The sequence below is a fragment of the Heptranchias perlo genome, chromosome 2 (assembly GCF_035084215.1).
Source record: "Heptranchias perlo isolate sHepPer1 chromosome 2, sHepPer1.hap1, whole genome shotgun sequence".
NCBI classification, from domain to species: domain Eukaryota; kingdom Metazoa; phylum Chordata; class Chondrichthyes; order Hexanchiformes; family Hexanchidae; genus Heptranchias; species Heptranchias perlo.
Window position 1 is genome coordinate 109,303,004 of NC_090326.1, and position 17,260 is coordinate 109,320,263.

General features: G+C 40.2%; 1 protein-coding gene across 2 annotated transcripts in view; it reads right to left on the reverse strand.

The window, feature by feature from the left end:
• cntnap2a (contactin associated protein 2a) overlaps positions 1-17,260 on the reverse strand; it is a 1,620,024-nt gene that overhangs the window by 706,851 nt on the left and 895,913 nt on the right. For both annotated transcript variants that reach the window (XM_068005678.1, XM_068005683.1), the window contains exon 13: positions 9,724-9,924. In XM_068005678.1, the coding sequence (XP_067861779.1) occupies positions 9,724-9,924 (201 nt within the window). The remainder of the gene's footprint in view (positions 1-9,723; positions 9,925-17,260) is intronic.

Here is a 17,260-nt window from a genome sequence, read left to right on the forward strand (position 1 = left end):
TATTTTACATAATTTATATACAACAACTTGCATTTATATAGCGTCTTTAACACAGTAAAATGTCCCAAGGCGCTTCACAGGAGTGATTATCAAACAAAATTTGACACCAAGCCACATAAGGAGATATTAGGACAGGTGACCAAAAGCTTGGTCAAAGAGTTAGGTTTTAAGGAATGTCTTAAAGGAGGAGACAGATGTAAAGAGGTTTCGGGAGGGAATTCCAGAACTCAGGGCAGCTGAAGACACGGCTACCAATGGTGGAGCGATGAAAATCAGAGATGCGCAAGAGGCCAGAATTGGAGGAGTGCAGAGATACTCTTCTTGTTTTCTTCTACACTTTCTAGTTTTACATAAATTCCAAGAGTGCTAATGAAAAATGGTTGCTATAGAAATCAGTAATTTGAGATTTATAAAATGCACTGTTTCTATACTAAAAAAAAAAATCAAAATCATAAAACACAAGTAATAATATCAGAACCACAAAAGATCACAAAAGTGCAATTTCTTCCTGTGACAATTTCTTTTCATTTGTTATCCAAACAGTCAAAAGACTAATATTCTAGTGGTATAGGTTTGATAACACTGCACACACACAACAAAAAGCATTCCATCATTTGCAGTATGGATTTGACTTGCAAAGCAGTTCATTCAGCTGAAATTAATAGAGGTTAATAAGTGTTAGAGACAGTGTGCCTGCCTGCTTTGTCATAAGCATGCAATATTAGCTCACACCAAAGCAATTTCATATGCATAAAATTTAATAATTTTAAAAGTAATTATCATGAATATTTAAATAGTTTCAACTATGCTTGAAGTAAAGAAACCCACACTTTTATATTTTCTCTCACTAATCTCAAAATTAATTTACAAAACTATGGTTATCACGTGCAGCCAGTGTTTTACATGTGAAGACATAACTCTAAGTGTTCCAAGCAAAAATGGCACTGGTGTCAACGCTGAGTTCTGATTATCTAGAACAAATATCTGCTGATAATACTTGGAACCAATGTTGGCAGGAAAACATGTAATTTAGTAACATAGCAGGTACAGCACAGAAGGTGGCCATTCGGCCCATCATGCCTGTGCCTTCTCTTTGAAAGAGCTATCCAATTAGTCCCATTCCCCTGCTCTTTCCCCATAGCCATGTAAATTTTATCCCTTCAAGTATTTATCCAATTCCCTTTTGAAAGTTACTATTGAATCTGCTTCTACCAGTCTTTCAGGCAGTGCATTCCAGATCATTACAACTCTTTGTGTAAAAAAAATGTTTCCTCATGTCGCCTCTGGCTCTTTTGCCGATCACCTTAAATCTTTGTCCTCTGGCTACCGAACCTTCTGTTACTGGAAATAGTTTCTCCTTATTTACTCTATCAAAACAGTTCAAGATACTGAACACTTCTATCAGATCTCCCCTTAACCTTCTCTGTTCTAAGGAGAACAACCCCAGCTTCTCCAGTCTCTCCACATAACTGAAGTCCCTCATCCCTGGTACCATTCTAGTAAATCTCTTCTGCATCCTCTCTAAAGCCTTGACATTCTTCCTATAGTGCGGTGCCCAGAATTGAACACAATACTCCAGCTGAGGCCTAACCAGTGTTTTCTAAAGACAAAACACTAGGTCACTCCTGAAACCAGTTCCTACAAATAACCAATTTATCCTGGTAAAAACTGTAAAACTTATAAAGGAAAACCATTTCATCCACACCAAATAACTTGCATTGTTATTTTAAATAAGTTAGGCCAAGGTTACTCACTAACTTTTTAACTGAGACCCACAATCCCAAGCAAGCAGTACAGTGGAATTCTTTCCATCAGCTCGAGCAAAATCCCGAAGTGGGTGGTCTGTGACTGGAGGTCCAAAGAAACGTGAATAATCATGTCAGCTGAGGGCCACAGATAAGGAGAAGGAGGGTGAAAGTGTCCCTGTGCACTGTATTATGAGTGGCATTGAATTAGACCACCAACATTTAGAACAAAGTGAATTTGTGGGAATGGAAATGTGCATTGTTGCTGGAAAATATTCTCATAGCACGGTACCAATAATGAAAAACAAGGTTCACCGGGAACATCAACCCTTGATCACTATGGTTATTGTGCAAAAGACATTGGGAGTGATTTCCAACTACCAGCCAACCCATTTACTCTGGTAAAAGGGATGTCTGGCAGTTGAAAATTGGCTTTCCAATTGGCGAGCTGTTCAAAATGCACGAGTCGCTCGCTCTCTGATGGTAGGGAAAAGAGGGACAACCATGAAAATTATTCAGGCTTCTCACTGCAATGATTGGGCGGGGCAGTGGATGCCATGCCCACCTCACACCCATTTTGGGCGAAAGTTCACAATCACCCCATTGAGAATGGGTAATTTTAGAAGGTATGTCACTAAATGTGACAGTGAAAATTAGTATTAATTTGAATTAAAAATAGGACCAAGAATCTGATTCTCCTTTTTGCAGGTGGGAGTAGTTTTGCCACCAGCTCTGCCCATGGAAATAACAGGGCCCTTTTAAAATGTCCTTTCATAATACGCCTGCAGATGAATATATAAATATCAGCCTGTGAAGGCCCTATTCCACATATTCCTTTGTTTGCTGCTGAGAGAAACACTGAGAAGCATTGAGAAGTGCTTTCTGGCCATTGTTACTTCAATTTATCTGTAATTTTTAAAAGAAAATAAACATCTGTATGCCATGATTGGCAATAGTCCGGTCCCTTAATGTTTGGTGAGGTCAGACATACAGTCGATTGATAAGCAAGAGTTGGCTACACTACCATCCAGCTACCCAGAAAGTAGGTACATTCATATGTTTGTAGAGTGGGACAGCTGGTCAAGAGGAGCTCTGGTAGGAACAGTATTAATGCTTACAGACATAATACAGATTAAGGAGATCAAATATTCCACAGAACACGATGGTCTCCAGAATGTGAATGTTATCTGTGGACAGGAGCAAACCAGTTCTTAGTAGAGGAGATGAGAAGATATTTTACTACCAATAAAGAAAATAGACTTTGCACTATAATGTGAACTGACATTCTTCAACCTGGAGTAAAACTGCACTATCCATATTCATTACATTCCAAAAAAAGACAAGATGTGGAGATGCCGGTGATGGACTGGGGTTGACAAATGTAGAGAATCTTACAACACCAGGTTATAGTCCAACAATTTTATTTGAAAATCACAAGCTTTCGGAGGCTTTCTCCTCGTCAGGTGAATGTGGAAATCCTTGAACGTTTCGCATTTATATTCATGTTCTCTGAATATAAATGCGAAACGTTCAAGGATTTCCACATTCACCTGACGAGGAGAAAGCCTCCGAAAGCTTGTGATTTTCAAATAAAATTGTTGGACTATAACCTGGTGTTGTAAGATTCTCTACAAAAAAAGACAATAAAGTGGATAATTCTCCATTAAAAAAAGCCAACATGAAATATTGAAATCGCAGTGACAATGTGGGTTAGAACACTTCTATCATCTCTGGGTCTTGGGTTCCAACTCAGTCCAGATTGGTTAGATGAAAATCTCTTTCTTCTACCAGCTGTAAGATTCTGGACTGAAATCAGTTAAGAACATAAAACAGAATGAAAAAGAGAAAACCCACTCCTTAAACACACCACATACAATCCAAACTATTATGGACCGTACCTCACCCTGAGGGAGAAGTCTGCATCTGCTCCTTTCAATGACCCTGAAAAGGTAATCAAGCAAAGTCTCCCAATATTCATCCACCCTCATATTCACTATCTAGCCTGGCCAGCTGCCCTCCACAGACAACACCTCCCACCTCAAGCTGCAGCAAAAGAGGGCCATTACGTATTATAGAGTATTTGATCATCTCAGTCTACACTTATCCCTATAATTCCCAATTCTATTCCCAACCAACTATCCACAGAGCTCCTGCTCACCAGCTGCTCTTCACAAACACAAGAATATATCAGGTCCTAGACAGATGGTTGGTAATGCTGCCAATTTTCTCCATTGTCAAACATCCCATCATATTCCCTGAGCCTCAGCAGTAACTCCCTTCTCCTGGCATTCAAAGATCCTGATAGTAATTTGGATGGTAGTGGAATATGGACAATAAAGTAGCAAAAATATACTACTGCATAGTAGAAAAAGTTCTTTAAGAAAAAAAAAGAAAAATAAATTATTTCACAATTTGTTGAGGAGAAATGAGTCATGCTCGGAATCAATTTAAGAGATTAACAAAGGCAAGAAAATAGAGACATTTTGCAATACACAAAAGAAATCAAATAAAGAGAAAAACAGTTTTAATTACAAAGAAATGAAATGGAGTTAGAGAGAGAAATTTTCAAATGAAGAGATAAATTGATGGTAGTGTTTCTTGACATTCCAGAAAATAATTGAGCAATTTGATATGAATGCATTAAGCTTTCAAACAATATCCCCAATAGTAATTTCTAACCCACTATGTTAAAAAGGGTACAAGGAAAAAGACTAGAGTGGTGTTTATTGGTGAGCACGAGCAAATCAAACATTTGAGGTTTGACAAACATTCGAGTAGCAATGATTATCACATTATTAGGTTCAGCTTTTTGGCTTAGCATGGAGCAAGAGGTAATGACATTAATGTAACAGATTTGAAAATAAATTGACATTAAAACAACAAGAGAACATGAACGCCAGGAATTTCTTGTAACTTTCTGCCAAATTTATGGCGACAGAGCAGGGGAAAGCCCCGAGGAAATTCACAACAAAGAACGTAGGAATGAAAAAATGCCATTTTGCTTACACGTCTTGTTGTGCCATCTAAGTCATGATTCAATACTAGATCTGACAATTTTTCAGTTTTGTTCATCTGACATTCCGTTGTTTGCTGTCCTAACGGAGGCATTAACCATTTAAAATAAATGGTTCTGAGGAAGGGTTCCGTACTCGAAATATCGACTTGTGTTCTCTCAACAGATGCTGCCTGACCTGCCAAGTGTTCCAACGTTTTTTGTTTTTGTTTAAAATAAATGGGTCAATGCTTCAGTTCAAATAGAGGAGAGAGGAATATTATACAAAAGTGATAACCATTCATCTGCTATTTTCAGCAACAGCAATTTCTAGCCTTATATATTTTTGTATGTACAGTGACAACTGGACATAACATAACAACTCAACATTTTTTGTAGCGTACATTAGTATTAATTCCTTGGACTTACATTCAATTGATCTAATTACACACCTCAATACTTATTTGCCTTTCCCTCTTTGGATAGGCACTGTGATGATGCTTCCAAAGTGTAGTTATTCTTGTTTGCAGTTTTCCCCTCTAACATTTTTCCCACATTACTCTTATGGATTTAAAATCAGCTCTCTTGAAATCCAGGACATTCATTTTATTATCCACCTCTACTCACGCCATAAAATGAAATCTAATGTTATTTCGATCGTTCTCAAGTGTTCTCCTAGTTTCTTCTTTGTCATTTTCCACCACAGCCTCGCTGCAAAATACTAAACAAGACAGCTGCTTCCAAGAAGCAGTCTGACATTAGCTCAATAAATTGAGCTCCCCTTTGTGGATGATCCCTTCCCTGATTCCCATTCATTTAGGATCATTAAAATCCCTTTCCCTAGTATGCTATCATATTTTTTATTTGTTCACAAAATTCTAAATCTTGGTTTTCAAAAAGCATTTAATAAGACCCCTTTCTGGAAACCTATGGATAACGTGAAAGTTCATGGGAAACAAGATGCTGTTGTAAATTGGTATTTGGTTACAAGAAAGTGGATAATTATTAGTTGCAATAGTTTTAATTTGTCATCCACAAAGAGCAGAGTCCCACAGGGATCAATCCAGAGATTTATTAATGACTGTGACAAAAATTTTATAAACAATGTCCAAGTTTGCATGAGAAAAAGTGTTCTGTGGAAAAGCAAGATGTTCTGAGTAGAGGATTGAAATCTAAGTAATAACTATTTAACACCAGAATTGTTGAATTATGGTCTGTAGGTTGAATGGCAGTATATAGATTGGAAATTCCTGATTCCACAGGTAGAGAGATACATAATTGGTGCCAAGGCAAGAGAGAGATAAATGTGGTGCATCCAGGACCTAGACATCAGCTTAAATGATGAGGATTTAGATGGGTTGAATGACCTGTGCTTGGTCCTAGAAACTACAGCCTCAATCTCTCCATTTCTACCTTGATTGCGTCCATCTATTTTATGGTTCTACTATGATCAGTGCTCTTCTTAACTTTCCTTGCTAGCTCTTGAACAACAACCACCTGCATTTATATAGCATCTTTAATGTAGAAAATCTTCCCAGGATACTTCACTGAGGCATAATCAAGCTTCAAATATAACATTCCACATATTTTTCCTTATCTCTACACTCCCACTGTGTTGAAATCAAGAGTGTTTGGAAAGCTACTCTAATTCAATCTTTCCCAGGACCTCAAAACTATTGAATTCCTTACTTCCATTAGTCTTTCCTTCCTCCAACAACTTCAGGCTTTTAAAATTCAAGTTTGGTATCGCCTACTCACTACTTCCTGATTTACCTAGTCTTTTCTTTTGCATTATTCAATTCAGTGGTAACTGCATTATGGCCCATGGCTGCGGATCTTGGTATCTAAATAAACAGCATTATTTTAAAGTTTCCCATGTTTCAATTTATGTTGTATTTTCAAGCCATTAATAAGTTACCGACTTCAGGATTTTTATGGTAAATATTCAGATTTTTAGAACACATAGCACTGATGTTGGCATATGATTCTTAAATAATTTGGAAGATAATGCGCAATATGTTCCCTGCACTTTAAACTGATGTGTAACTATTAATTGATCCTTAGATGGGGTATATGTTCAATCAATTACGAAGAAGTTCCAGTTCTTCTGGCTGCTTAGAGATACCCTGGTAACGCTAATACGCAAAATATATGATAGGCTTGATACTAAGAATTTCTAATCATTTGATCTGTATTCTCTCAGGCATTCCTACTAAGCCAAAATGTAAGTGCTCCAAGCAAATTATAAATTGGATAAAACATATCTTTCACACCATCAAGGAGTGAAAGTTGGAAATACCTGCTCAAAGCCTGAGGCCTGGGTTGGTAGAGGTTAATTTACTGCAAGGATTCACAGTTATTTGGTGTTACATATGTACATGCCCTACCTCAGTTTGTAATGATATATTAGTGCACTTTTTTTTTGTCAGTGACACATTTTATACAGTTCCCCAGAAGCTCAAGAACTGCTAACTGAAAGGGAATCAATGAACAGATGGAAATGCATGTCATACTTTCATCTAAATATAAAAAGACTGATGAAATTCAGTTGATTTGCATGTTGTTGGCAGTAACAACAAAAACAATAAAAATGGTTTAGAACCAAGATGTTTAGGAATTGCTTTTAAAATAATTGTGGAACTCACTAGATACTTTAGAACAACTGAGAAAAACAATTTTTATTTGTAGACAATACTTTATGATTGAACCACCTACTGCCGTGGGACATGATTCTTAATATCAGCCACATCACCGTGGGGAAGTGCCAAAGGCAAGGGAAGCATCGAAGAGGCCTGGTGCTTTTCCACACAGTGGGAGAGATGATTGAGGGAACAGTTATCCTTAATACCTCAGGGCTCACCGGGCCCAGAGTGTTTTAATTCAAGAATTCTAACTGGCAATTTTAATCTTAGCTCCTGGCGGAAAATGGGTGGGCAGTTAAAGAATTGCCCGCCGACGTCCTGTACCAATACCGTTGTCCTGAAATTTAACCTGCTCTTCTGAGCAGCTGGCAAGGATGCCCCCTCGAAGTCAGTGGGGTCCTGCTTTAAATATGCAGATTGGTGCCCTGAGCAGGGAAGTCAGTGTGACTTTCCCGCCAGGTGAAGATAGCGGGAAGAGGATCTGGGGCCCGAAGAGGACCAAACCGGTATGTTTTTTACTTTTATTTACTTTCCTTGTGAGGCCAGGAGGAGCAGGAGTGCTGTGGCTTCCCTCCTTCCCGAATACAAGACTTTCCCAAAATCCCCTCCCCGCCACTTACCTCGTTGAGTGACAGTCTCTCTGGTTCCAGCTGGCAGCCTTCTGCCAACCGAAATTCCACTCTGGCGGTATGCAGATGTGGCCCGGAACTTAAAATTGCCTGGGCCTCATGCTGCTGAGGTCCGGGGGGTGGGGGGAGTGAGGGTTGCCACTTCCTCATCCCTTCCCTATTCCTGCTCCCAGTTCAATTGCACCAATAGTGTCTGTGATGGATCTGGTTTGAGGATATCATCAATTAAATTGAGATGTTATTCAAATCTTGGTCAGGCTGAACTGAGCAAATAATGTTTCATTCCAAGAATTACTGAATGGAATGCCTAACATTAATGCAACTGGATAAGTAAGTTTTAAGAAAGGATCTGAAGAATAGTCGATACACAAACACGTTTATGAGCTCGTCATATAAGTGTTAATAAACTAAACAATAGCAAAGTTAAGGATTTAAACTTTAAAGGGGAGAATTTCTGCAGAGTTCTCCCGATCTTCCAGCGTAACTTCATAAAAACCCTGTAGAAATTGTGTAAATGGCTGTTTTAAGCTAAAAACGGTATAGTCATCAAAATCTACCATTAACAACTGATGGTGGATGTGAGGAAAAGTATATGGTCCTTCTGTATAAATAAATTTATTAACATGCAGTTCTGTCATTTGGACATGGTTCCTGCCACATGAATACGATTGAATGGAATAATTTATTTTAATACAGTGGGATAATGCTAAATATTTGCAGCTGTACACTATTAAACTGCACCGTTATTCCAATTCTGGGCTCAGAAATGTGTTTCCTCACGTGCTCCCTCTCTCTAAGGCCTAACACATACACTCAACTTATCTCATTGCTTAATATATTATTTCCAAGGTTCATGCTACATGAGCCACCATTCTTGTGTGTATGTGTTTTTCGGTACGTTTAGCACCTTTTATTTTACAAAATTCTTTCTGAACATTGCTGTCAAAATGGGCTTCAAGAACAATATCCTAATACAAATAAGATAATTACTATAACTAAGTAAGCGGTACTTCAACGACCACATAATTTGCTGTTTCTTCTACCACTTTGTACCGTAGTAAATACCGGCTTTATGCATCATTATAATATCGATCCAGTATAAGCAACAAAAAACATATATGCCAGCATGGAGCTATGAAATACATTTGTAAAACATTGCATAATACAAGATCTTAGTTTATCGCACTTGCTTTGTACATTGGATTCACAATAAATGCAACACTCTCTGCTCACATAGCAGGAAAGTAATGGGCAAAAACCATTGAGAGAAGCTCCGTTTGATACAATTCAAATAACTATTCTAAATGGAGGTGCTGAGAACAGCAGACAGTTAATTAAACCAACTCCATTAAATGTGAAGCCTCCATACAAGTTTTGTTTTCGATTATTGTCTAAATTGGAGTTACGGATTCAGGAAGCCATCCTTCTGAAATGGCATGAGGTCAATTAGTCATTTCTGCCTGACTGTAACTTCAGGGGCATGGTATATATGAGTTCACACTCCTCTCCAACCAGATCTTTGCAAGTGTCCAAGATAAAAGTTACTAACGCTATCAAACCACACGCATTCTGTGTGACCAGACCATGCCTTTTGGCCTCAAAAATGCTGCTCTGTACTGCCAACAAGTCAATGGTACCAAAAGGAATCACCCAGCTTCCTTTTTCCAATTTATTGCAAGTTCAGAATTGCACCTGAGCAAACAAAATGGACCTACCTGGAGTATTCAACAGTCGCGACATCCTGCAGGAGTACGACACGAATTGTTCACAATACTCAGCGCTTCTGGTAACTGCAGTGATCTGGCTCAGCGAGGTGCTATAATTCAGTTTCACAACAACAGATTTTGCTGGAGTAGATCCAGAAATTATTCTTTGCTGTGGCATATCATGGTACAATGTCGTCCAGACCTTATCATCTGTAAGAAGCAAGAGAATCATAACCGTCAACTGTTTGTATCTCCCTTCAAGAGCCAAAAACATTAGCTTTACTACACATAACCAGAGTCCACAATTATGCCCTCAAGTGTAAAGGAATAGTAAGGGTGAATATCCGTGGGGGCTTCTCCCGCTGTCGGGCGTAACTTCGGTGGGATATGTGTGGAAACCCTGGAAAAACGGCATAAAGGTTACGCTGGTTTTCCGGGATTTTGTGGCTCTTCCTCCGAAGTTATGGCAGACGAGCAGGAGAAGCCCCTACGGAAACACTACTATAGAGTCTTAGGACAAGTAGCAGCACAATGGTTAAGCCAGACTGTCAGATCCATGTGGTACTGTGAGATTGTATGTCCATGAAAAATGTTTCATAGCAAACTTATTTTGGATTATTTGCAAGCACATAACTTAATGGTCTCATCATGAGGTACGCAACACTCAGCTCTTTTAGTTCTACTCCCTCTAAAAACAATAAAAACCTCTGTCATACATCTTTTCACAGATAAAATATTCCTATCATTTTTTCAAGTGAATTTCTGTAACTTAATTTGTATTTTGATAAAGCAAAGCAGAATAAAAAATCTTTTGAGCGATCAAGACTAACTTGTCAAATTCTTGTTCTAAAATACTTATTTACTATCAGTGAAAATCTTAGAGGAAATTTTTGAAGCCGAACCCGAACAAAATGCCTGAAAACATATTCATTTACAGGAAATTAATCAGGGCTCTCACAGAATATGGGAAGTCCCATGGAGATGTAAAGAGCTCTGTAAAACGTCAGTGTACAATAGTTTTGATGTAAGGGACGGTACAATCTTGGCCAACAACATCAGAAGCATTTATTCAATGTAGACCTGGACTCTTCCTGTGGATCTAAATTAGATGTACTTTCTGAAGAGTGGGCCATGAGCACACTGTGAAAGACCCATGAATTCCAATCCATTGGTAATTTAATGCATGTTGAAAGATAACTCTGTCAATACATGCCAGTTAGACAATTCCTGGTCTAGTGGGAAGTTTCACACAGTACAGTAATAGTGGTGGAGCAAAGATTTATAAACACACAAAATTTGTTAATGACAAATAAGGTCTTTAGGTCCAGCAAGCCCATCCATTTTTGATTGCTCTCAACCCAGTTTCTCACCATAACCATCAAATTCAGTCGTCAGAAGTTAGTTTGCAGTAGACAGCCCAAAGATAGGGAAAGAAATGGGTAAATTCTCTTTTCTTTTCAAAGAACTAAGATGTGGGATGGACTGCCTGTAACTTTATTTTCTTTCGGCAAGCCAATAACTCGCAACTCAGGATACAACCAACCAGTGTTATGTCAAATGTTATTCCACAATTGTATCCGCAGCATTTTATTTCTCAGAACAAGTGCACCGTATTAATGTAAAAAACTGTGCATTCTACATCTGTTATAGATAGACAAAAACTAAAATGTTTCTTATGCTTTTGCTTTTATTCTTCAATAAAAATGTTTCCAACTTTCAAGTGGATCAACGTTGACATCATAGTTAGGGTAGGCCCTTCATTCGTCCCAATTTTAATATGGTTTTGTTCACCCAAAACTTGAAAGGCTAAATGTTTCACTTTTCTCTTAGTTTAAATTAATTGATGATTTTTGCAGCAGCAGGGCGTATTTGTGGCTTCAATTGACTGTTGTTCACTATTGGTTAGGTGCTTAATGCTGGATTAATGTGACCACAGGTGCCTGTGCACCTGAGATTCTGGGGTCAACGTGATGAACCCCCCTGAATGAGGGCAACTGGCGGAAACTCGCCATTCCGACCAGTGTGGCCAGTTTTGTGGACGGGGTCTGCTTCGGGCGAAGGAACAGTTGAGCTAGCAGATAAGATCGCGGATACTCGAGCGTGATACAGTTATGGGCGCTTAAAATGCCATTGTTTTCTACAGTATTTGATTTGATTCCGCCCAGATTAAGCTGCTATCTGGGATGAAATCATGCGGAAAATCCAGGCCAGGATCTGATCATTTATTTCATTGCTGTTTGTGGGAGCTTTCTGTGCACAAATTGGCTGCCGTGTTTCCTATATTACAACAGTCACTACACTTCAAAAGTACTTCATTGACTGTAAAGTGTTTTGGGATGTCCTGAGGTCGTGAAAGGCACTCTATAAATGACATTGCTGCAGGAGTTCCTCAAGGCAGTGTCCTAGGCCCAACCATCTTCAGCTGCTTCATCAATGACCTTCCCTCCATCATAACGTCAGAAATGGGGATGTTCGCTGATGATTGCACAGTGTTCAGTTCCATTCGCAACCCCTCAAATAACGAAGCAGTCCGAGCCCGCATGCAGCAAGACCTGGACAACATCCAGGCTTGGGCTGATAAGTGGCAAGTAACATTCGTATCAGACAAGTGCCAGGCAATGACCATCTCCAACAAGAGAGAGTCTAACCACCTCCCCTTGACATTCAACGGCATTACCATCGCCGAATCCCCCACCATCAACATCCTGGGGGTCACCATTGACCAGAAACTTAACTGGACCAGCCATATAAATACTGTGGCTACAAGAGCAGGTCAGAGGCTGGGTATTCTGCGGCGAGTGACTCACCTCCTGATTCCCCAAAGCCTTTCCACCATCGACAAGGCACAAATCAGGAGTGTGATGGAATACTCTCCACTTGCTTGGATGAGTGCAGCTCCAACAACACTCAAGAAGCTCGACACCATCCAAGATAAAGCAGCCCGCTTGATTGGCACCCCATCCACCACCCGAAACATTTACTACCTTCACCACCGGCGCACTGTGGCTGCAGTGTGTACCATCCACAGGATGCACTGCAGCAACTCGCCAAGGCTTCTTCGACAGCACCTCCCAAACCCGCGACCTCTACCACCTAGAAGGACAAGAGCAGCAGGCACATGGGAACAACATCATCTGCACATTCCCCTCCAAGTCACACACCATCCCGACTTGGAGAAAAATCGCCGTTCCTTCATCGTCGCTGGGTCAAAATCCTGGAACTCCCTTCCTAACAGCACTGTGGGAGAACCGTCACCACACGGATTGCAGCGGTTCAAGAAGGCGGCTCACCACCACCTTCTCAAGGGCAATTAGGGATGGGCAATAAATGCCGGCCTCGCCAGCGACGCCCACATCCCATGTAGGAATTTTAAAAAAGCCTGTCTGTCTTTTTTTTTAATAACAGCACATTTAAGCCCAATACGAGAGTCTAACCATCTCCCCTTCACATTCAATGACATTACCATCGCCGAATCCCCCACCATCAACATCCTGGGGGTCACCACTGACCAGAAACTTAACTGGACCAGCCATATAAATACTGTGGCTATAAGAACAGGTCAGAGGCTGGGTATTCTGCGGCGAGTGACTCACCTCCTGACTCCACAAAGCCTTTCCACCATCTACAAGGCACAAGTCAGGAGTGTGATGGAATACTCTCCACTTGCCTGGATGAATGCAGCTCCAACAACACTCAAGAAGCTCGACACCATCCAGGACAAAGCAGTCCGCTTGATTGGCACCCCATCCACCACCCGAAACATTCACTCCCTTCACCACCAGCGCACTGTGGCTGCAGTGTATACCATCCACAGGATGCACTGCAGCAACTTGCCAAGGCTTCTTCGACAGCACCTCCCAAACTCGCAACCTGTACCACCTACAGCAACAAGAGCATCAGGCACATGGGAACACCACCACCTGCACGTTCCCCTCCAAGTCACACACCATCCCGACTTGGAAATTTATCGCCGTTCCTTCATCGTCACTGGGTCAAAATCCTGGAATTCCCTTCCTAACAGCACTGTGGGAGAACTTCCACCACATGGACTGCAGCGGTTCAAGGCAGTGGCTCACCACCACCTTCTCAAGGGCAATTAGGGATGGGCAATAAATGCTGGCCTTGCCAGCGATGCCCACATCCCATGAACGAATAAAAAAAAAATCATGCCAATACTTAGTACTAATATTTTCAGCATGGTAATTGGTATCTTCCTTCTTACACATTTCTTATTTCTCCTTCTGTTTTTTGAGATGGGGTCTTTTTACCTGGCTGTTCAGTAGCTGTGATGAGCATATTCATCAGAAGCACCTTTACTTGGTGCACACACAGTCAGCAAGGCTGGAGTCAATACCTCAACAACTAGCTAACACCTTTCTATTGTATTTGCAAGAGTTTACATTCACATGCACCTATATTTTATGAAACCATTGTACATATTAATTACAGGATGCTAACAGAAAGAGTATATTGGCATTAATGCTTCTCAGCATTGTAATCTCTAGTCAAGAAAATATTCTTTCAGCACTGTAACTGCAGCACATTCTATTCTCAGGATCAAGTACATCATCTAAATCTCAAATGCTTTGGAATCCACTAACAATCAGAACTATATATCACAGAACTGACTTTACCATTATTGATTTAAGCTTGTGCAAATGTGGTTTATATTGCAGGAGCTTTGCTGAGGAGTGCTATAATGCCTCTCAAAACTTTTACTGAAAGGAAATTGCAGATCAGCTAACAAGCATCAATGCCATAATAAAGGCAATTTAAACACACACAAAATGAGTATTCTACAGTGATCTACAGGCACATTTTGCAAAAAAGCAGAGAAACAGCAGCCAAGAGCAAAGGGTCAGATAAAATATTTTTTGAGTGAATAACTCTTGGATATACCGAGTTTTGGATGAGCTAAAGTTTACGGAGGGTGGGAGGTTGGCCTAGAGAGCATTGGAACAGTTGAGTCTGGAGGTGACAAAGGCATGGATGAGGGTTTTAGCAGCAGGATGGGCAGAGATGGAGGTGGGCGATGTTATGGAGGTGGAAGTAGGCGGTTTTAGTGATGGAGATGATACTCAGCTCGGGGTCGAATAGGGCGCCGATATTGTGAACAGTCTTATTCAGCCTGAGATGGTGGCCAGTGAGTGAAATGGAATCAGTGGTAAAGGTACAGAGTTTTTGGTGAGGACTGAATACAAAGACTGGGGATTGAACTCTCCTGGTCTGTGTGGCTCAATTCCACACTGTGCAAGGCTTTTACCAATTGTGCCATTTAACGGAGCTGCAAGTGTCTTTCCAGTATAAATAAACCTTTAGCAAGTTCCAGTTTGTTCCTGATTTTGGCCTTTGTTTTAGGTGATGAAGGGACTATGCATGGATTGTGACATCACAGAGGCAGGATTTGCTGCTATAATCTTGCTAAATCCTGACATTGTACATTTTGAGGCGGCTATTGACCTGTGGACTCAGCTGAACACTAACATTGAGGGTCGGTCTCTGAGAAAGCTCACTGTTCTGAATCAGCAGGGAGCAGTTGGAATCCCGACATTGTCTCTGTCATAAGGAGGTTCGACCTCATTTTAATTCACCTCCAGAGTACATTGATTTTGTGATGTGTGTTTGGTCCTACTGTGGGTTGAAGGATGCCCTTCATTAAACCATTACTGTGCATAGCATTGTATAAATATTTAATAACCTGAAATGTTTAATATATACAAACTCATCCAAAACTCAGCTGCTCATATCCTATTCCTAGTCTTGCTCACCCATCACCCCTGTCCTTAACCTATACTGGCTCCCAGTGCCCCACCACCTCAAACTTAAAATTCTCATACTCGTGTTTAAATCTCTTCATGGCCTCGCCCCTCCCTATCTCTGTAACCTCCTCCAGCCCTAAAATCCCCTCCAGAACTCGCCATTCCTCCGACTCTAGCCTCTTGTGCATCCACTCCTCCCTTTACCCCACAATTGGCAGCTATGCCTTCAGCCACCTTGGACCCATCCTCTGCAATTCCCTCCCTAAACTCCTCCACTTCTCTATCTGCCTCTCCTCTATTGAGACCCTCCTTAAAACCCACCTCTTTAACCAAGCTTTTCATCATCCCTCCTAATGTCTCCTTCTTTTGACTTGGCATCCATTCTTTTCCTTATGCCTCTATTCCCAAGCACCTTGGGAAATTTTATTTTATGTTAAAGACACTATACACATTTTAGACCGTCGTCATTGTTGAACACAGTAAAATAAAAATGTTTTTTCTAGTTTTCTCTCAGTGAGGGCTGTAATGGAGAGTTCTTTTCTCAGTGTGATTTTACAAAATCTAGTAGAAAATGCAAGTTACCCTAAAAAAATTCTCAGCTTTCCCTGTGTTAATATTCAAATGAAAATTGAAAAAAAAACAAGTAAACTACATTAACAAATTAAAAGAACTGTATGCTCTCCTGTTAGCTTAACCAAGAGTTTTAAAATTAAAGGCATAGCTGGAATGCTAACTTAGCATTTTCCATCAATTGGGTACGTTTTTTGAAACCGTATGAAATCATAATTATATTGATAACTATGGAACCACACCGAATCATACTTGCTGACAGTCAGTGTTTCCCCAGCTTGTCAATGTGCCAGCAGTTGATGATCTCTTACAGTGTCTATGTTATTACCATGAGCTGCTGTATTTGTGGGATAAAACATTCCTGTGTTAATACTAGTAGCATTCAGCTGTGCTACACTCACTATTTTTTTTTTTTATTCGTTCACGGGATGTGGGCGTCGCTGGCAAGGCCGGCATTTATTGCCCATCCCTAATTGCCCTCGAGAAGGTGGTGGTGAGCCGCCTTCTTGAACCGCTGCAGTCCGTGTGGTGACGGTTCTCCCACAGTGCTGTTACCTTCTAATGGTCAATAATCAAGAGTGAATTGTAACTTGTACTTTAAATATTTAATAATATTTGTGGCCCTTCCTAAGCAAATTATTTCCACTTCAAAAGGCTGAATCACGGTACTTTCCAAAATGCTGGGAAATGCACCAAAAAAGTGTCATTAATGAAGATTTTCTTAGCATACCCCTAGTGCCCCCGCTTCAAAAGCCTTGCATATTCAGTGCGCAGAAGCCCTTCACAAAGTTCTAGATCTACCAAAGTGAAAAATGTTCTTCTGTGAAGTTTTTCTCTGGAATACATATCTCTGATATACTGGGACTACCTGCAGCTTACGTTATGATTAGCTCACATCCACCACATTCTCAGCATAGCCACTTGTTTTTGCATCATAGAAAAAGCCTTTCGGTTTCATTTTTTTCCACAAAGGCTCTGAATTGAGAAATGTGAGCCCAAAATACTAGTGAAAGTCCTGGAATCCATGTAACAAAATAGAATGTATCTTATTCAGTCACTGTAAAGCAATGACCTTGGTCATAAGCCTATATTCAAGGCTGATTTTCAATTGTTGGTTATTATTTTTTGGAGCTGTTTGTCACATTTTGTAGTTTTCTTGATTGACATGTATGTCAGCGTGCAGCAGATGCCATTATTACAGTTGGATAGTTGAGGTA